Source organism: Pteropus medius, unplaced genomic scaffold, assembly GCF_902729225.1.
Source record: "Pteropus medius unplaced genomic scaffold, Ma_sr-lr_union100, whole genome shotgun sequence".
NCBI lineage: Eukaryota > Metazoa > Chordata > Mammalia > Chiroptera > Pteropodidae > Pteropus > Pteropus medius.
The window spans coordinates 4968794-4990394 of NW_024346667.1; the positions used below are offsets into that span (position 1 = coordinate 4968794).

At 36.2% G+C, this 21601-nt stretch overlaps 1 protein-coding gene across 1 annotated transcript in view; it reads left to right on the forward strand.

The window, feature by feature from the left end:
- The window catches only part of DCHS2 (dachsous cadherin-related 2), a 177609-nt gene that overhangs the window by 84775 nt on the left and 71233 nt on the right, over positions 1 to 21601 (forward strand). Inside the window, exons 2-3 of the mRNA XM_039875917.1 lie at positions 3592 to 3783; positions 12847 to 13078. Coding sequence (XP_039731851.1) covers positions 3592 to 3783; positions 12847 to 13078 — 424 coding nt within the window. The remainder of the gene's footprint in view (positions 1 to 3591; positions 3784 to 12846; positions 13079 to 21601) is intronic.

Here is a 21601-nt window from a genome sequence, read left to right on the forward strand (position 1 = left end):
GGTAAAAATTCTTTAAATTTCAGAAAACTAATGATGGAATTAGGGAAATACTAATATCATATTAATATTTTGCATTTTTATAATGTCTCCATTAAATTTGTGAAAGATCAGGCTAAAGGAGACCAGTTCTGAGTTGAAATTAACTTAAAAGTAAAATCATCAAATTTATCTCAGTCTAAAACAGATAAACTGAGATCGAGGTGAGGAACACAGGGAAGGCACTGAGTGCTGAAATGTGATTCTTTGAGTAGATACAAGGAAAAACCCTCCCGAGATCTCCTCTAGATCCCTACTTTAGCACCATAAGATTGTGATAGTAGACTGACTAGCTAATTCTCTGATTCTTTGATTTAAGCAGCTATCTCAGAAGAAAGGGCCTACTGAGCTTATTTACTAATTAGGATTTTCTCTTGAAGATCTGACAAAGCCATTTCCACTTCCTATTATTTAAATTGCCTACATTTATGTGTAAGTCAGTGGATATTGGGAAATTTAGACCTCATAGAGATGCCAAATTAATTGTAGTCATTCAAGACCAAATATTAAAAGATGGAATATGTTGTTCTGGAGTACTAGGTCAAAATTTTTAGGGAGTTGAGGAAAAACAGGGAGGAATACATTCTTATTTTATGATTCTGAAACTCCGAATGTGAACTGCTAACATAAATTGAGATCAGACTCATATCCCACTTTGACTCCTTATATTTTGCTTTGCCAAAAGTCCAGATGAGAAAAAGGTTTTGAAAGTGGAAATAAGGAAACTTGTTTTATATAAGCTAAATTACTTGTTAATATGTGCCATTAAAGGCTGAGAATGAGTTTTAGAATTCAAAGTTCATTGTATTTATCTTCTAGTCAAGCCAAAGTTATTGAGAATACCATATGGTCTTAGAAGATATATTTGGTGTCTTTGGGAACTTGAGGCTACTAAATTATTAACAGCTGCCAGAATGGAATAGACCAAATGTACTTGGAATTTACTTCTTTGTAGTGGGGAAGTTTGTGGGTTTCCTGGTTCAGCCCATCTGATGAGAAGAATAGCTCACAAACATGTTAGCTAGTTGCACAGGATAAAATTTTGCCAGAGAATATAAGATAGATGAGAGTAAAGATAAACTTAAAAGACTGTGTCATTAGTTGAAAAAAAATTAAAGACAATTAAAGAGGGAAATAATATTGCCAATGGTTAAGAGGTTCCTCAGGTGAAGAGGGTCCTGTTGGCATTTTGGGTCAGAGAATTGTTTGTTGTGGGGTCTGTCCCGTGCATTGTAGGGTGTTTAGCAGCATGTATGGCTTCAACCCTCTAGATGCCAGCAGTGCCCTCTCCACAGCTGTGACAATCAAAAATGTCCCCAGGCATTGCCAAATGTCTGTGTGAAGACAAACTTGCCCCTGATTGAGGACCATTTGGCTAGACTACACAAATAGCCCCAAAAGCCACATTCCAGTTATATTCTCAAGGTAAAATAGGATGAAGGATCCAGCTTATTGAGAACTTCAGCTGAACATATTATTGGTTTGGGGTTTCATTTGAGAAGCATAATAAGTGTAAATGAGTACAGTAGAAATACTAATAATGTAGGTGATTGACTGTCTTCTATTTTGCCTTCCTCCTAAAAGCCTTACAGAAATACGTAGAACTGCCCCAACTAAATCCGTAGTAGGATCACACTGGGGAGTCTTCTCTGGGTATGACTTTTCACTTGCTTAAATTTTACTTCATATGTGGAGACCTACATAATCTTACATGCTTGTCTCCATATAAAGATATAAAGGCACTAGTGGCAGAGATAATTTGTATTCACCAAATGTCTTCGCGATCTACATTTTCCAGTCTCTAAGTTAGGTTGGGGCCTAGTTCTGTCCAGTGAAATATGAGCTGAACTTAACTTCTGGGTTAAGAAAGTTAAAAATAAGAGTGTCTCTTCCGCTCTCTGTTCCTCTATCATAGTGACTTCGGAGGCCTCACCCATACGTGTCCTATGATCCAGAGAAATAGCTGCTCCTTCCTTTAATTTTATGTGTTCTTTATTCTCTTTTCATGGGATGTCTGTTAGTTGGATGTTGGACTCTCCGAATTAATCTGCTTAACTCTCTTTTATTTCCAATTGTCATCACTCTATCTATTTTTCTACTTTTTGGAACTCAGTTGGAATTTGACCACATGGAATAGAAGGTTCAACTTAAGAATCCAGAGCACAGGCTTTACTGCCAATTACCTTTCTTCATGTTAATGATCTTCTAGTGAGAAAGCCATGTGCACTTGAAGGAAACAGTTACTTGGAGCGGTGTTACACACCGTCTAAGAAATTATGCACTGGAAGAAGGTCAGGGGATTTGGAGAGTTGAGGGGATACTTTTTCAGTAAATAAAAGATGAACTGAGAAGGGGTAAGACTTGAGAGGCAAGGTAGTGTGATCACTAAGAGCACGTCCTCTGCTGTCCAACTGCCCACATTTGAATCTTGATTTTGGCACTTTTTAGCTCTGTGATCTTTGGTAAGTTACTGACTTTTCTATCTGTAAAATGGAGTTCATTATAGGTTATAAGTATGTATGTTAAGCAATTAAGGTAGTACCTGTTCTATAGCATATAGTGTATTTTTATTTCTTCCTTTTTTTTTGGATGATCTTCCCTTAAAGTACTTCTTTTATTGTAAGTGCTATTTAGATGTTTGCTCTTACTATTAACTGGGTTACAAATCAAGAGAATTATACTGAGCCTATGAGTTCCAAACTATTTTAGATTCTATATGGCTTATTATATTTCTCACTGTATACTCCCACAATTAGTATAAATATGTTAAGTGCTTTCACAATTCCAGTTGCTTCATCTTTTCTACCAGGCACAGTAACACACTAACATATTTATGGCCAAACATATTTATGGCTGAAGAGAAAGCTGCCCTTTCCTCTGGGCAGTTATTGGTCCATGGCAGTGTGCCTATTTTGGCAAGTAGAACACTGGTTGGATATTATCCCAATGCACCTTCTGGGCCAGGGGCCTCCATGTGGTACTCAATCACTTCTGAAAGGAAATCTGGCTCGAGAAGTTCAAACCTCATACTCCAGGGTGATTTTCATCAGTCGGATTGGATTACTAGTAATTGTGCCACTTATGGCCTTGGTTTCTCTCCCCATCCCTTGCTGCTCAGAAAGGTGTGGGGGGAGTGTTGAACCCATTGCATGAAGGCTTTAGCTATGAGAGGGAATCCGTAGATATGTTGTCAAGCTGTCAGCATGTGGATGTTTTTAAACCCCTAAGATTGGATAAGATCACTTAGATATAGTGAGAAAAATAAGAAAACCAAAGGACTGAGGGCTGAGCCCCAAGGAACCCAAACCTCTAGAGAGCCCATGAAAGTATAGGAACAGGCAAAACAGACTGAAAAAGAGAACTTGCAAGAGGAGGAGAACAGTGAGGGAGATTTGTCATAGAAAGTAAGAAGAGAGAGAGAGAAAAACAAAGCCTACACTGTGTGAACAGCTACAGGGGGTACTTGGTTGTGCAAATCATGATGGCAATTCATGACCAACTGAAAAGTGATGCTAGCACTTCGACCTCCTCACTGGGCAACCTCCTGTCTCGTAGGTAACAGCCTCTGACGCAGATGCAGGACTCAATGGCTTGATCGAGTATTCTCTTTACGACGGATTCCAAAGCTACGGAGCACCCCAGGCCTTCCAGATCGACCCACGTGATGGCCAAATCTGTGTTTCTCAAGATATCGACAGGGAAAAGGATCCAGACACTTATGATCTCTTGGTGAAAGCTAGGGATGGGGTAAGTCTTTATGTATAAAATTTTAAACAGAATTAAAAGCGAATCATCGTATATACGGTAGAGAGTACCAATGATTGTCAATCAACAATTGGCCAATATTGTTTCATAAATCACTACCCCCTTTCCTTTGTAGGGAAATTTTGAAGCAAATACCAGACATTATATCATTCCATTCATAAATAGTTCAATAATATTTCTAACAGATTATGACTTTTAAAAAACATGACCACAATAAATTAACAATAATATCTAATATTCATTCCATTAAAAAATTTACGAATTATCTAAAAATGTCTTTTAATAGCTGGCTTATTTGAATCAAGATCCAAATAAGTCCACAAATTGATTTGATTGCTATATTCCTTAAGTTTCAATTTATAATAGTCAGCCACTGCCCTCCCCCACCGTTTTCTCATAGGATATTTATTTTTGGAGGAAATCAGGTCATTTGCCCTGTAAATTTGCTACATTCTGAATGTGGCTGATTGCATCCTTGGAATTCATTTAATGTGTTCTTTTATCACATTTCCTATAAACCGACATTCAGAGCCAGCGACCTGATTAATTTTTGGTTTATTTAGGTGGTGCTGTGTGTTGCTTATTGCTTTACAAGACACATTTCATTAGGGATTGCAATATGGTGATTTTCGAATTCTATTATTTATTTTGCATTTATTATCTTGAATGTTCAACAAAGGAGAATGTTCTCTTATCAACTATTTTGATTACTCTGAAATATAATTCATACAGAAAAGGCAGGATGATGCTTGATTATTTCTCTTTATTTTATCAGGTTTTAGAATAATGAGCTGGCACATTTACTGTATCCAAAGAATACTGATGATTTTTTTCCTAGTTTTCTTATAAATTCTTGGAATTTAATAGATTGGATCTGTTTCATACATTGCTGAACCTATCCTTTCTGATGTCCATACTGACCCATCTTAGGACAGTGGAGGCACCTTCAATTTGTTTCATGTCTTTTTTTTTTTTTTGGCAAACTTTTAAATTGACATGTAGAATGCTTACAGAAAAGTGCACAAGTCATAAGTACAGTTTATTGGATTTTTGCAAAATGAGCACATGCATGGAAGCAGATGAAGAAACATTATTAGCACCCAGAAGCTCCTGTCCTGGCTTCTTGCCGTGACTAACCCTTCCACTCTCTCACCCTTTAAGAGTAATCACTATTGAGACCTAACACCAAACATTATTTGCCTATTTTTAAACTGCCAGTAAATTGATTCATACAGTATGTGTTTTTATTGTTTCTTTTGCTGAACGTCATTTGGGATAATCATTCATGCTGTTGTGTGTAGTTCACTCATTCTCATTGGTTTATAATGATAATTTTAAAATCTATTCTATAATTGATGGTATCCATTTTAGGCAATTACAAATAGTGCTTCTATTCACGGTCTCATAAATGTAATTTGGTGAACAAATGTAAGCATTTATATTGAGTATATATTTAGGAGTGGAGTTGCTAGGTCATCAGAAAGCCAAACAACTTTTCAAAATGGTTGTACCAGCATTTGCTCCATGTCTTCTGCAGTGTTTGGTATTTAATGTCTTTATAGCATTCTGATACCTGCATGGTGGTATATCACATTAGGGCTTTACGTTGCATATCCTTGATGACTAATGAATTGAACATGTTTTCATATGTTTATTGGCTATTCGTATAACTTGTTTTGTGAAGTGTCTATTCAATTCTTTACCCATTTTCTATTGTACTGTTGGCTTCTTTTTCTTATTGTTTGTATGAATTCTTTATATTTTTTGCATGCAAATCCTTTGTTGGACGTATTTATTGCACATACCTTCTCTTGTTCTGTGGCGTGCATTTTCACTTCTCTAATGGCGTATTTTGAGGAACAGAAGTTCTTGATTCTGATAAAGCTCAGTTTATCAATTTGTCTCCCTTTACAACTAGTAGTTTTTCTGCTCCTTTAAGAAGTATCTGTTTGCCTTAGGGACATGAGGTATTCTCTTATGTTTTGTTACAAAAACTTTATTGTTTTACGTTTTACACTCATTTTTTTAATCAAGTGGGGGAAAAGGTTTATTTAATTTTTTTTTCAGTATAGATATTCAGTTGATCCAGCACTATTTACTGAAATGATAATTCTTTCCTCATTGCACCGGTGTCACTTTTGTCATGAATCATGTGACTATATGTGTGTGTCTATTTCGGGACACCCTATTTTTGTCCTATTTATCTAACTGCACTAGCTCTACATTCTCTTTTAATTATTTTAGCTTTGTATTAGGTCACGATATATGTATTCTTTTAGCTTTGTTCTTCATTTTAAAAATTTTCTTGGCTATTCCTGACCATTTACATTTACAGATACATTTTAGAAACAGTTCGTCCAATTTCCAATTATATTACAGCAACGATAGCCTACTATACACATTGTTATGCACTTTTACTTTTTCACTAAGTCTATTTTAGAGACTTTCCTTGTTTCTTTTTGATCCGCTTACTTACTTCTCCCTTGTGTAGACAGGTACTGCTAACACATTTCTGGTCTAATCTTTCTCTTTTGAAATTAGTGGGAGAATCTACCTACTTACGTCATGAATTGCTGGAGACAAAATGAGTCTAAATATATTTATTATAAGTAAATGTGAAAAAGTAACACGATCTTTTGGGCTAGATTTTATCAACCCCTGACTATATGGTTTCAGGAATCTTTTTTTCATGTAAGAAAAAAAATGTAGGAAACAAAAGCGGGAGTAAACAGAGGAGTTTAGATTAATTCAAATCTATGAGATTATTTAAAGCTCAATATATGCACACGCAAATGTTTATCCATGGCTTCAGAAATATATTCTTAATAGATTTTGAGGCAATTGTAAAAGGCCATCTTAGAATTGAATAACCAGTTTGATCCAATCCTGTGGTAGTCAAACATCTGTTGCTAATTAGTTGGTTTCAGATGATTTTGTAAAAATGTATGTAGAAATTATCTTAATAGAAATAAGATCGTTTGATGCCAGAAACTTTTTTTTTTACTGCCAAAAAGCAGTGCATTAATTAGGAGCATTGGCAGTGGAATTTTAAAAAATCAAGCCAGATATTTAATTTAAGCCTCCTTGTTTACTTCTGTCTGTTTCCATACTGTACCTACTCCACAGACTTACTCTATGAAAATGCTTGCTTTTCCTCGCAGCTTACCAGTATCTTTGGCAATATTCAAGTGCATCTTTAACCACACCATCTCTCCACAAACCTTTCCCAGGTTAAACAAAAGGGTATGAATTCTTTTCCTGCCAGCCAAATGTATTTTATTTTCAAGATATTTAGAAAGTATTTATAGACTATGTGGTAGGTTTTGATAATTTTTAGAAATCAAAGAAGAGACAGTCTCCAGGTTGATAATTTCCATGGTCTGAATATTTATGTTCTTCCAATTCATATGTTGAAAACCTAATACCCAAGGTGATGGCATTAGGAGGTGGGGCCTTTGAAAGTTGATTAGGTAATGAGGGTGGAGCCCTCACGAAAGATGGTGCTCTTATAAAAGAGACCCCAGAGAGCTTAGTCTCTATATCATCTGAGGGCACAGCCAGAATTTGACAGCCTCTGGGCCTTCACCAGAATCTGGCCATGATGGTACCTTGATCTTGGACTTCTAGCCTCCAGAACTGTGAGAAATAAATTTCTATTGTTTATAAATTTCCCAGCCTATGGTATTTTGTTATAGCAGCCTGAATGGACTAAGGCAATGATGTGCGTGAATCAGAATCAGGATATTCTTTTGTAAAAAATCTTTGTTTCGTAGAAGAAAAATCCTCTAACAAAGCACAACACATTCTAGTTTTGTTAGAACAGAGGCATCCTTCCTGTAGGTAGTTCATATTCAAGGTCTCATCCTCTATTTGGCTCATCTCATCCTAAGCCCTGCCCTACCCCCAAATAATAGGTTTTTAACAACTTCCTAACCATCTTGTTTGGACCTAAAACTGTCTCCAGTGTTCCTTGTGTTTGCCCTAGGATGTATGAGAGCAAGCAGCGTGTGTGTGTGTGTGTGTGTGTGTGTGCGCGCACACGTATGTTTGAGATCCAGTGTGCAGTGTTTATTCTGTTGCCTGCATAATATTTATAAATTTCTTCTATGATGAACTGTACATTTCTACAGAGTGAAGTCTTCATCTGTCAATCATTCTGTGCAGTATCTACCAGCAGCATATGCTCCTAATCAAAAAGGTTGGCAAAGATGAAGATAACAATGTTGTTAATGATGGGTAGTCTGTTCTCTAAATAGTCTAGACTGAATCAGAAGAATAAACGAACTCAGACAAGATATTTTAGGTTCAAGATGTTGGATTCCAAGCCATGATAAATTTATTTAAAACAATGAACTTCACTTTGACAAAAGACCTTTAATTTTATAGAATAACCTTGACAGTTTGTGTTTTCCCTCTTATTCTTTCTCTTTCTAATATATATGTCTTGAAAGCTCTTTGTAAGAAAATTGCCGAGAACCCATTTGTTGGTGGTTACTAAGATATTTGTCTGTCGATAGAAGAATTTTTTCTTATAAAATATCTACGTGTTCTGAGCCTCTTTTCTATTTATTGTGATGACTGTCAATATTTTTAAAAATTCAATCACTTCAATTTTACTGATATTACTTCTGAAATAACCTATTTTGCTAGTACTGTTGCTGCTATTTGTCTCATCCATAGAAGCCATGAAGATGCTATAAAATTACATAATGGAAACGAATAATTGGATTACATTGAAAATTAGGTGGTTTTTCACAGTAAAGCTCTATAATTTAATTATTTCATGCTTTTATCTAATTCCTGTTTCCTTTTTCTATTCATTTTCACCAAATGAATGTTTCTCTTTTGATGTGTATATTTATTAATATTCTATCCTTATTTTTTGTGACATCCTGAATTTCATAGCTTCAATGTGTCTCTATCTCACCACTCCAGGCTTAGGGCAGGGCTGTGTCAAACTAGCAATATAGAAAATAAATTGATTTAGCCCTTCACTATTATATGTATTCATGATAAAAGTTGGTTATTGAATCCGTGCTACACAGTTCGTGTGAAAAGTAGATAGAGCTCTAGAAGCAAACTTGCTTGGTAAAAGGGCATTTTTTCTCCCCCCCCCACTTTATTGAGTTATAATTAATAAATAAAAATTGTATATATTCAAAGTGTACAGCCTGATGTTTTGCTTATATGTATACATTGTGAAATGATCACCACAGTCAGTCAAGATAATTAACACATCCATCAGCTCATATAGTGAGTGAGTGGTAAGAACACTTAAGATCTACATTCAGCAAATTTCAAGTATGCAGTGTATTACTAACTATAATCTCCATGCTGGACTCTAGTTCTTTAGAACCCAGTCATCCTATGTAACTGGGATTTAGGGCAGATTATATTATCTCACTTTCCAAAATGTATTCACGTACTTATTCCTATCTTATATTTCATTGATCAACACCCTCACCCCAGTTTCAGGAATAAGCCTTTGATCAGTTAGTTGTCCCATAATTTTTAGCTAAGTTGAACCATGTCTTAAACCGATTTTCTACGATTCTTTAATATACTATCAAGACTAATCACAGAATGTCTTAAATACCACTTTACCATCGACAGGAGCTAGGGGAAATATTTGATACAGAAGAAATGGAAGCAAAGAAAGGAAATTATTTGATTGGCTATAGCTTAAGCAGTTAGACTCTCATTCTGTTCACTGTCTTTGAGATTTTTGTTATCTGCCTGTAAACTTGATTAGATCCTGAGTTCTTCTGGTTTTCTCAAATATTTGGCTATGACTCTCCAAAGCAACATTTCCAATTTCCTCTCACTCTTCTGATTTGGAGTCACTAAGAACAAAGAAAGCCCTTGAACCTTGTTAGGAAGGAAACATAACAAGTCCTTCTCACTGCTCGCTCACCTGGCAGCCATACTTCAGGGTCCACCTGTTTTTCATGAAAAGGGCTGCTCCAGACTCTCAGAACTGCACACCAGCTGGAGATCTAAATCTTATTTGCTTCTGAGGACCAATATCAAGGATCCCTTCAGCATTGAGATTTCCTGTGTTCACTGCTCATAGTTCATGTTGGCTTCTGAATAATAAAGATCCACAATCCTTTATCTGTAGTTCTGAAATCCCAAAGCTCTCACAATGGAAAGTTTTAAAAACTCATTTAGTGAGAAACTTGACTTGAACTGACATGAGGCTATTCATGTTCCTTTCTTTCTTTTTTTAATCCCTCAAAGGAGTCTCTTTTTTCATTTTGCTGCAGAATATTAAGTGCTCGATTATGGTGTGCCACTCCAAATCTTAGTAGGCATATGCACAATATTACCGTTATAAAACTTGGAAAATTCCAGATTCCAGGACAAATCGATCTGGCTCCAAGTATTTGGGATAAGGAACCTGTAAAATCTTAGAATGGATGTTGATTAATCATTATAAATGCTTTCATGCATATTATAGCCCTGCTTCCAACAACAGGCCTGCCAAGTGAGCAGTTAGCTCTGCTTTACAGAAGAGGTAGCTTGAACACAGGGACATTCTAACTTTCTTGAGGCTCTGGTCCCAGATGTGGTCAGGGCCAGACATTAGTCCCAGATCTTTTGATTCAAGATTGTTCCACTGTACCACAAACCCAGTTGTATAGTGTCAGTTTCGTAAATTATAAGTCCCTTGCAACAGGGACTCTGTCTTCCTTTTTCCTCTAACACTAGTCTGTGGTTGGCATTGCCCCTAGCATAGTCTTTAAACAAGTGTTTCGTGAAAGGTAGAATTGATACCATAGCAATACTTAGAGAAATCTAATTTAGAATAAGTCAGCAGGGGCTTTGGGGACAGATGCATCTCTGTTCTAGCTGTAGATCTGCTATTTACAGTCTTGTTTACCTTGGATGAGTCACTTAACTTCTCTTTGTTTTGGTTTTCTTATTTGTTAAAATGGAGGGAACCATAAAAATCTGAAAAAGGGAGATTATAACAATTGAAGGAGAAAATATATGTAAAGCACACTTAATGCACATTCACAAATGGTTGTTATAAGAGGAAAGTACTCCCATTCAATAAATTCAGCAGATACAAACTGATTCATAAAAAAGGAAGACCGAGATCTGTAATACTTTTCCTGCAAAAAAAATCATTGTTCTGTGACAATACCCTTTTCACTCTGTCCATGTAACATTTTACCTGTTTCTGGTAGCATTGCCTGATTTAGGATCTTCACAAACAGCTTAGGAATTAACATCTTTGTTCTCAAAGATCTTAAGGTAGAGCCACATCCGTTTCTTTACCTCTTCTCCACTTTCTTATTACTTCCCTTATCTGCTTTTTCAGTCCCTCCTCAGACCTAAGTGAGTTCTTGAACTTGAGGAGAAATCTAAAAAGAAGGGGAAAAGAGAAGAAAAAGGAAAGCAAAACCGAGAAAGAATGAGTTTAGAGAAACAGCAGGGCCTATGTCACAATGGTGTACAGTATTTTCTATCTGCTTATATTCAGTGTGCAGTCCACTCCACCTGGGGACCTACAAGTCATTTAAGTTTGCTGAAGATGGAAAGCCGGTCTGCATTTTAAGCATACAGGCTAGACAGAACTGCCATTGTTTTTATTTCTCTTATGTTAATTCGTATCTGGCATGGCCCTGCCACTCTGTTCAACTGAGAACAAGGAAAGCCACACTATTTCTAAAGATGTATTTTCTGATTTGTTTTTAGTCCCCCATGTCTCAGGTCTGTGGGACCTCAGAGCATGTGAGCCATTTCTGGATTTGTCAGTAACCTCATCCCAAGCAACACTCTTGCTCGCCCTCCCTCACCCTCACACGTGCTCTCTGCAGATCTGCACAGCGGCAGTCCTCCCTTTGCGCTCTGCCGAGCCTAGCCTTCTTCTCCATGGTCTTTCTTCTTCGTCTTTGCTCAGTGCCTCCCTGCCATAGTAGAAATTTTTTTTTTTTTTTTTTGAACAATAGAGAGGGAGGAATGAACCCAGGCTGTGTGACTTACCAAGGATTTTTGTCAAAGATGAAAGTATCAAAATGTACCAGATACAAACGGAAAGTGGTGCTTTAAAGTAGGACCATATGTTTTACTTTAGAAAAGTAAAAATTACAGTGGATTTTCTTCTATTGTATTTCCTCCCCCCACCTTGTTTTGAGATGGAGATGACACAAAATAAACAGTATGGGATCGACTTCTTACTACTTTATGCACTATATTACTTTTCTAAAACTTAAAAAATTTAGAATTCCAAAACAAATCTAGCTCCAAATATTTACCATCTACTCCAGACTTGATGATTCTAAATAGCCTCCTAATTGGTCTCCGTCCCCCCACCTTATGCTCTTCAGTATGTTCTGAGCACTGCAGTCTGAGTAACAGTGAAAAATCTAAGTTAAATGATGATACTCCTCTGCTCGAAACCCTCCAACGGGTCAGAGCCATGGTCCTTTCAGAGGCCCATGGAGTCCTCCAGGACCTGCTTCTGCCTCTCTGACATCACTCCACGCTGTCCCCTGAACAGGCCTGGGATGCACGCTGCACTCCTGCCTCAGGGCCTTTGCACTCGCTCTCTCCGCCTTCTTTTATGCTTTTCCTCCAGATAACTGAAGTCTGGCTCCCTCATGTAGGTCAGTCTCTCCTCAAATGGGCCTTCTGAGTGAGGCTTTCACGGATGATCTTTTCTCAAACTGCGTCCTCCACCAATACTCCCTTATCCCTCCTTATTGGGAGTTAAAAATTATCCTGGGGATAATTGTAATTTTTTTTTCTCTTTGACCATCAAGACAACTTTCTTTGGATATCTTTGGCCCATGCTCTGAAATTATTGCATAATAGAAGCTTTAAGTGGTAATCTCATGCACATTTAAGAATCAGTGCTAAAGTATATATACCGTGCTATTACACATGATTTCGTCTCGGAGTTAAAAGTAGAATTTATGCATATATAGTTGTTGTTGTGTTGTTGTTGTTTCAAAAGTCTATTCTAGGATTTTTGTCAGTTATTCTGTGTCCCAGCGTTCAGGAGAGATCCATTTGTAATCACTTCTTCATCAACAGGGTGGACTAAGCGCCCAAGCTTTTGTTCGTGTGGAACTGGAGGATGTGAATGATAATGAACCCGTGTTTAACCCGTCCACCTACGCGACGACCATTAGTGGCCAGACCCAGTCGGGAACCGAGATCGTCCATGTTCTTGCCACTGACAGGGATTCTGGGATACATGGAACGGTGACTTACGAGCTCCTCCCCAGTGACCTGTCATCCCTTTTTACCATCGACTCTCCCACAGGTACGTGCTTTTGGAACAGTTTTCCTCTGAAATCAACAGCTTTTGCAAAACAGCCAGAAAATTAGCAAAAGTGATTTTTTTCATTAGTAGGGATGTTGCAAAGCTCACTTCCCCTTCCGGAAGGCAGCAAGGCTGGGCTGTGTAGTGAGGTCAGACCTAGACCCCAGTCCCGGCTGACATCCTGCTAGTCTTATTGTCTTTATTGGCCTTGGTCTCCTTACCTTAAAAGTAGTGCTAATAATTCCCATGTTGCAAAGCTTTTGTGAGGATTAAGGGCAGTAAATTTTGTGAAACAGCTGGCCAATTTTGCATATGTCCCTCCATTTGTATGCTCGTGCCATGTAAGGATGACTGGCATCATTTCAGTGTACTAATAGGTCCTGTGAGTGCAAAGAGCATTGTGCGGACATCTCTTTCTTATACTGGGCCTGACATCCCCTTAATCTCTTTGGGTCTTAGTTTCCTTGTTTTTAAGGTAGTATCTAAAGTTTCTTCTAGTACTTAAATATGATGGTTGTGTGTCTGCCAAAGAAGTCCAGTGAGCGAACGGAGTCTTTCAGAAATAATCAGTATTTAAGAGGTTACTCTCCCCTTCCAATTGGTTCACTGCTAACAAAATAATGTTTGAAGTATTTTATTATAATAAAACATAAAATTTCAAGTGTATAAAATCACATTATAATACTTTTGAGATTTTAGATATATTCTAGCCCAAGAATGAACCTGCAAAAAAGGAAAAACAATTTTTTCTTTTACATGTCTTCTTTAAAGTTTTTGTAAAATTTTATTTTATTGTAGTACAACACTTAACATGAGATTTGCTCTCTTAACAAATTTTTAAGTGTTCTATACTTTATTGTTGGCTTAGGTACAGTGTTGTACAGTAGATCTCTAGAGCATATTCATCTTGCTTAACTGAAATTTCATTCCCATTATTTAGCAACTCCCCATTTCTCCCTCCACCTCCACTCCTGGCGACCACTATTCCACGATTTGATTTTATGAGTTTGACTACCTTAGGTACCTCATGTAAGCGAAATAATTCAGTATTCATCTTCCTGTTACTGGCTTATTTCATTTAACATAATGTCCTCCAGGTTCATCCGTGTTGTCGCATATGACAATATTTTCTTCCTTTTAAAGGCTAAACAATATTTCATTATATGTATGTGCCATGTTTCCTCTACCCAGTCATCCATTGATAGATATTTAGATTGCTTCGACAACTTGACTATTGTGAATAATGCTTCAGTGGACACGGGAGTGCAGATAACTCTTCTAGATTACATTTCTTCTTAAAGCATCTGATCTGAGCATGGGCAGAATGTATTTCTATCGTGATGATGATAACATCAGGTGTCATGCTAGGCATGTTCTGTACATTGCCCTGTTGGATCTTTATAAAACCCTTTGCAGCAACCATATTCATTAGAGACAAAGAGTAATTTACAGAGGACAGCTAATCTACCAAGTTAGTTTGCCTTCTCACCCAGCCCTGTTAGGTGGAGAGTCACTGCCTCCTAGAAAATGTGCTTCATCTAGAGTGTGTGACTGGCTGGGGGATTAATTGTTTACAGTGGCAGTATTTATAAGGCAAAACTTTCCTTGCTCAAAATAATCTACTGATGTGGCCCCTTTAACATTTAAAAGATCAGAAGAAAATACTTTCTTAGGAAATTAGTTTGCTTATCTTGGCCTTTTTAAAATTCCTCCAAAATGAGGACTTCAACTGCTTGTCAAAATGTCAGACCCTCTAGGGTACTAGCATTGCCAAAATTATGTAGGTCAGCCAGTAATCAGGGCACAAGATCGAAAAGCATTTAGCAGATTATTTTTAAAAGGCATCAACACGCTCATCATCTAGTTTCCCCTGGAAGATCTTGAAGAATGAGCCATACAGTGTTCTGTTTTTAGAAGAGACCTCTGTTGCCATGCTGGCTTCAGTCAGCCACAGGCTTCTTCTATTCCTGGCGCTGAGTGTAAGACAAATGCCATTGTTAATCATGGAGAATGCTTTATGTGAGTCATTATCTAGGGAAGGATCATGGTATTTTTTTTTTTTAGCAGAGACCAATTTCGTAATGGAACTAGCCTCGGGTTATTGCTGGCCAATGCATATATTATTTTTATGTCTGTGCATTTAGGTTGAAGACATTTCTTAGTCTAACAATACTTAAAATTTGGTTGCACGTAATCACAACTCATGAGAAATTCATGAGGGCTAGTAACGCTTTAACCTTTAGAGGAGACTTGAACAACATCATGACTAGCTGTGAGAAAAAGGTTATCTAGTGAACAGGCAGTCTCCAGTTTGAACAGTTGAGTTCAGGCTCATTTGTTGGTTGATTGCAACTTTAACCACAATTTTCCGTATTGTAAATAATGGTTAGGCTTGCAGGCCATGCCATAAAAGCTAATTTAACTGTCGATGTTCTCAAAGAATAGAACAAGGAGCAGCACTTGAGTATAGTTTTCCTCTTCTGGATTTGTGTTTTTCTTGTAACCTAGAAAAAGCTGAGTTTTGTTGCTTCTCCGAGAAGGCCTGTCTCTACAGAGACTGCCAATGTAAATAGTCTCAAGAAATTGCCTTTATCCATGTATATTTGTGGAATAAAAGAACAAATGACATTTAGAAATAATCGAAAAGTGATTTAAATCCTTATTACATTCTCTTAAATTGCAAGGGAGTGTCACTGATAACACAGGGTAAAACTCTTTCCCCATTGTAGCGTGACAGGTGATGCTGTGGCCTACCCCCACTTTTCCTCGAAACTACCCCAAACTATCTCATTCTCTCTCCAGCTTGTTTGTACTGGCTGGCACTTATCCAGATTTATATACTTAATATATATAAACAAATGTGCATATTTATATGTAGTTATATAATTATATAGATTGTAGTTTTTATATAATTGACTAGTGTATAGTTTTATAGTTCTATATAGTTTATATTGTATAAGGAGAATATCGAGAACTGATGAGCAAATTTCTACATTGTTACTTCTTCCCAAGTTACTCTAATATTCTTAGAGACATTAATTAATTCGCCCACTGATTCTTTTGTCCTTTCATTTTGATGCTTTCTGTATCAGACATGGTATTCTATGAGCTTATATACTTTGTGTTATAAGCTCATGTTTTCCTGACGACAAGAGATTTTACATTGACTTATTTGTGCCACAACCAAGACTCATGCATTAAAAATAGAGCTCTCTGACTCACTGTGTTCATCTGGTAAGAAAAATGTTTTGGAGAAAAGTGGAAGGGGGTGTGGCAATGTCATGGTTGTTTTCTCTTGTGGGTTTATCTTCTTGGTCTGTTTCTGGTTTTCTAAGTGTGTTGATAGTTCAAAGAACATTTTTGTAAAATGTGTTTAGGCACCAGGAGAGAGATACTGACTTGAGCCTTCATGTCTCTTATTCTCAGTTAGTTGGATTCCTTTGATGTGGGCACAGGGCAGACCACAGTGTTTTGAGTTTTAAAAGAAGGAAACACAGAGGCGTGTTTATTAATAGCTCTTTTTTCATGTATTTTTAATCCCATTTTATGAATTATATGTAGATTTTTTTTCCTGCATTGTTTGAGGTATTCTCTTTAGTAGCATGAAAAGAACAGTCCTTTAGTTTTTGTGTTTGTATTATTTAGTCGTTTTAACACTGAAACAAACAATACTTCCAATTCAGATTATTTTAAGGTGACAGAGATTGCAAGCATTTGTACTAGTCATTTATTATTGCTCAACTACTTTTTTTTTTATTAGAAATTAACTTTTGGTTAGGTTCTTGTGGTTTACCTCTTTTAACAGAAGTGAGTTAACATAAAGAAAAGTTAATACAAGTTCTTAAAAGAATGTTAACTTGTCTATTTGAGGCAGAAAATGGAAGACAAATTCATTCTTTCAATATGGATTTATTCAATGCACATTTATTTGTGTACCACGCATTGTTATAAGTGTATGGGATGCATCAGTGAATAAAACAGACAAAAATTCCTGCTGTTGTACATCTTACAATAAAAGTTTTTTGTAAGTTGCCTTGCCTATTGTCTGTTCTATATTTAGTTGTGAAGTACACAAAATCTAAGTTTAGCTCTACAGAAGAACAAGTAATTAAAAGGGTAACTGAGTGAGTTAAACTGCCCACAGGGGCAGCTATGCCTTCAGGTTTAGCTGTAATCTTTTGTTTGTACGGATATGTGGATTTTAAAGTGGACTATACATAATGTAGCACAGACTCTTTTTATTTCAAGGGCAGATTCTTTTCTAATGTTAGTTTTATGCTCAGATTTCATACCATGTAATGATTCTCATAATTCTTCATGATCGCCACTTTCTTACATTCAGAACATTCTGATATGTAGTTAATAAATTAATACCATGTGAGCCGACTGACACCAAAAAAATTCTTTCTTTTACTTGCAAGAAAGAGATTGAAATTAATCACAAGCGCCTAATCAGTTTATGTTGGTTTCACAGGAAACAAAAGCATGTTAGAGAATTTTCTCATTCGTTTTTTCAGTATAAGATCATAGACTCTGGGAGACGGAAGGGACCTTACAATTCAGGTCTCTCATTTAGTAGAGGTAGAAATTGAGGCAGAAAGAGATTCAGTGACTTGCCTAAAGGTGCACAGTTGGTAAATTGCAGACTTGAACTTAAGCCTGGTCCTAGATCTGTGATCTGTCCCTGTACTGCTCTGTCTCAGACAGTAATAACCTTTCAACATCTTTTCCATATACTGCCTATTTGAGCCTGACATCAACTTATGGGTTAAGCAAGGCAGATGCTTTATGCCCATCTGCAAATTAAGAGACTGAAGACCCTAAGAGTCTTTGTGACTTGCTCAGGGACATAGTAGTAAACCTGACACTCAAAATTACTCCATTTCAAGGCTCTTTCCATTATAATGACTTAAAAAAAAATTAAAGACAAAGTTAAGTTAAATAAATGTTCCATTGATTTCAACTAAGTAATATAGAAAAATGATCTCTCATTGTGACTTCCTATATAAGCTTAGTTGAAATACCAAATTATCTGTTGATTTATTTACTCTTTTCCAGTGAATAAATAAATTGGGTGAATTCTTCCAAAATGAATAAATTAGTCTTAAAAATTGTTTTAGTTGTCAATATCAGATAGAATTTTGAATCCATTCGATTCCTTTCAGCCACTGCAACTTAGTTACCCAGATTTGTGTGCATGAAAAATAGCGTAATGTCATATATTTGATGAATAAGTGACTGTATTCTCATAAACTGAATATAGGAGGGATATCATAAATATCAATAACCAGTAAGAAATTGGTATTGATATCCCATAGTTTTGATCTGTCTCTTGTTTTGAGAAAACCACCCTTATAGACTCCATGTGTGGGGAAGGTCATGATTTTGTGCTCATTTTTGTTCTTAATTATCTCATAGCTTACAATTTTAGTAATGACTTACAGATTATTTTCTAACTATAAATTACCATCTTGGTTAAGAATAGCCCTTTTGCGGGAGGTTTAATTAGTAGAAGAACATGATTTTATATACATATTAAATTTCAATTAAGAGAAGACCTTTGTTTTTAAGTTCTTTTATTAGTCTATTGATTAAAATAAATTTCATCCCAGCAGTGTCCTCTTTTAAATAAAAAGTGACGGGATAAAGAGAATAGATAAACATTATTGTACATTATAATTGGTATATGTAAATCCACGTACTCAGTAATTAAAACGTAAAATAATCAGTGCTCTATAAATGAATCAGTGTGTGTTTTAAAATAAAGTTTGTCCCTGAACTGGTGGTTAATGATAAAAAATAATCACTGTACTTTAAAGTAGTAAAGTAAAGTATCATAAATTTTAAGCTGACAATATATAGGCAAAGAGAGCTATTCATTTTATTCATTATTTTATTCTTTATTAAGTATATATAAATATGCATATTTAGATGTAACATTATATTATATTTTTAATGTTACATATTTAGATGTAACGTTAGTTATATTTTCTGGCCCCTCAACTTTTACTAGATAGCTAAGTTTATTTAATAGTGTTGGATTCAAGTAAATATGTTTTCTAGCTTCTCTTTATCAAAAACAAACAAACAAACAATGTTTTGAAACATCCAATATATAGGACAAGGACAAACTTAACCCTAATACTCCCTTCTTCTAAGTGGTGAAGGTTCAAAGAAACTTGCTGGTTTCTTCCTGGTCAGAAATTGTTTCACCATATAAAATTGGCTTTGAAGGCCAACTAAAATAGTCATTGACTCAGAGGTAAAATTTATATATATAGGGATAAAATGGACCATGTTCAAATATAAAAAGACAGATTTGGTCATTGCACTCCCCTGCTTAAAATCTTTAATGACTTCATATGGCTCTCTGGCTGAAGACGAAATCCCTGTTATGGTAACGCAGGCCCTCATGACCTGCCTGCCGTCCTCTGTGGCCTCAGCTCCAATAACTCTTCTCTTCAGTCCCTGTGCTCCTTCTTCGCATCAACTACTACTACTTCTCCTCCTCCTCCTTCCTCTTCCTCTTTCTTCTTTTCATCCCCCTCTTCCTCTCCTTTCCTTGAGCCTGCCATGCTTCCTTCTGCAGGGACTTTACATATTTTTTCTTCTGCCTAGATCATTTGGTTGTTCCCTCTTCTCTCCTCTTCCCATATTTACATCTTCACCTAGTTAATGGCCTAACTCATCCTTCAGGTCTCAGATTATCTGTCACCTTTTCATGGAGGTATTTCCTGACAACTTCCTCCTCAACCACATTAAATCAGGTGCCCAGATTTATATTCCAGCACAGCTTCTCTTTATATTATAATTATATATTTTGTGATTTTTGATTAATGTCGGTCCCTCATAGACACTGTTTATTCTGCTTCCTATTGGCTTCCCAGTTCCTAGCACAGTTCCTGGCGTGTGGTAGGTACACAGTAAATGGTAGTTGACTAAGGAAAGAATGAAGAATGAGATGGACTTGTTGCCAAAGTAAAGCTGATAGTTTAGTTGAGTTTAGTATATGTGTACATATACATACGCAAAGACGAGATTGGTGGTTGTCAGAGGCAGGGGACAGGGGTGTACAAGATGAAATGGATGAAGGTGGTTAAAGAAACAAACTTCCAGTGATAAGATAAATAAATCCTGGGGATCTAATGCATAGTGTGGTGACTGTAGCTAACGATACTGTATTGTATATTTAAAAGTTACTAAGAGAGTAGATTATAAAAGTTGTTACCACAAGGAAAAAAATTTTAACTATGCGTGGTGATGGATGTTAATTAAATTTATTGTGGTAATCATTTCATAATATATACATATATCAAATCATTGTGTCACACACCTAAAACTAATAGAATGGTATATGTCAATTATATCTCAATAAAAGGTAAAATAAAAAAACATTGTTATGAAAATATAATAATTTTTAAAGTTTAATACTAGAAAAGAAATAGATATTTAATTCGGACCAGAGTATAGAAATCTATGGACACATATGTAGGAATATAGAAAAAGTACATGTAGGACAAGGCAAGAGACTTAATAATTACAATTCCAAAATCAAAATATGAGCCTATAGACAGACAGCAGTACAGAGTTATATGACCAGAAGAAGCCAAGCCTCTTAAAAATCTTCACAATGGTATTTCATATTTAAAGTATTTTATCATCAGACTTATATTAAGCAAGCTCATTCTAGCGGTGTATCGAACTGAATGTCAATTACCAGGTTATAGTGAAAAACCATAATTATCATAGAAACTGAATACTTGAAGCTTCACGTCCAGCCTACCTTCTCCTTCTAGGCACATTATGAAGAAAGCCAAATCATACCTGGAAAAGTTTGTAAGTGAGCATTAATTTTTAAAGAAGGAAATGAGATCATTTTAATGTTTAGTAAAATAGCCTGGTGGATATTCCCCATAATAAAGATGTTTTTGCCAGTAGAACAGAAATATGAAAGCCTATGGACTTCCAGCACTTTGTATTACTCTGCTTTTCATTGTGAGTTAAAAAATACACTTGAAGTCTAAAGATCTCTTTGATCTCTTTGAAGTCTAAAAACACTTTGCTAAAGTCTCTCTTTGCTTCCATGGCTTGGACCGAGATGTGTATCCCTAAAATTTACCTCTCTTTTTTTCTTCTATTTCTGGACTCATCAGCTATCCTTTGCATTAGCACATTTTTTAAAAGATACTTTCACATTTCAGGTATGACCAAGTTTCTAGGAGTTAGAGTCACACTGTCTTCATTAAGGTCACTTTGTATTTGCTTTCCATGAAAAAGAAATACAAAAGGCAAATGTCATATATTAATTGATGACTGTAATGACTACATATAGTGTAGGGCTTCAGGGGGGAGCTCTGAAAATCCTAGAGTAGTCAAGGAAGCAGTTAATGGACTATGGAACTTGAGCTGAACCTTGCAAGATAACTCGGATTTGGATAAGCAAGAGGGGAAGAATGGATAGTGATTCAGGAGACACGAACTATATAAATATATAAATATGAAGTCATGGAGACAGTGAGCATT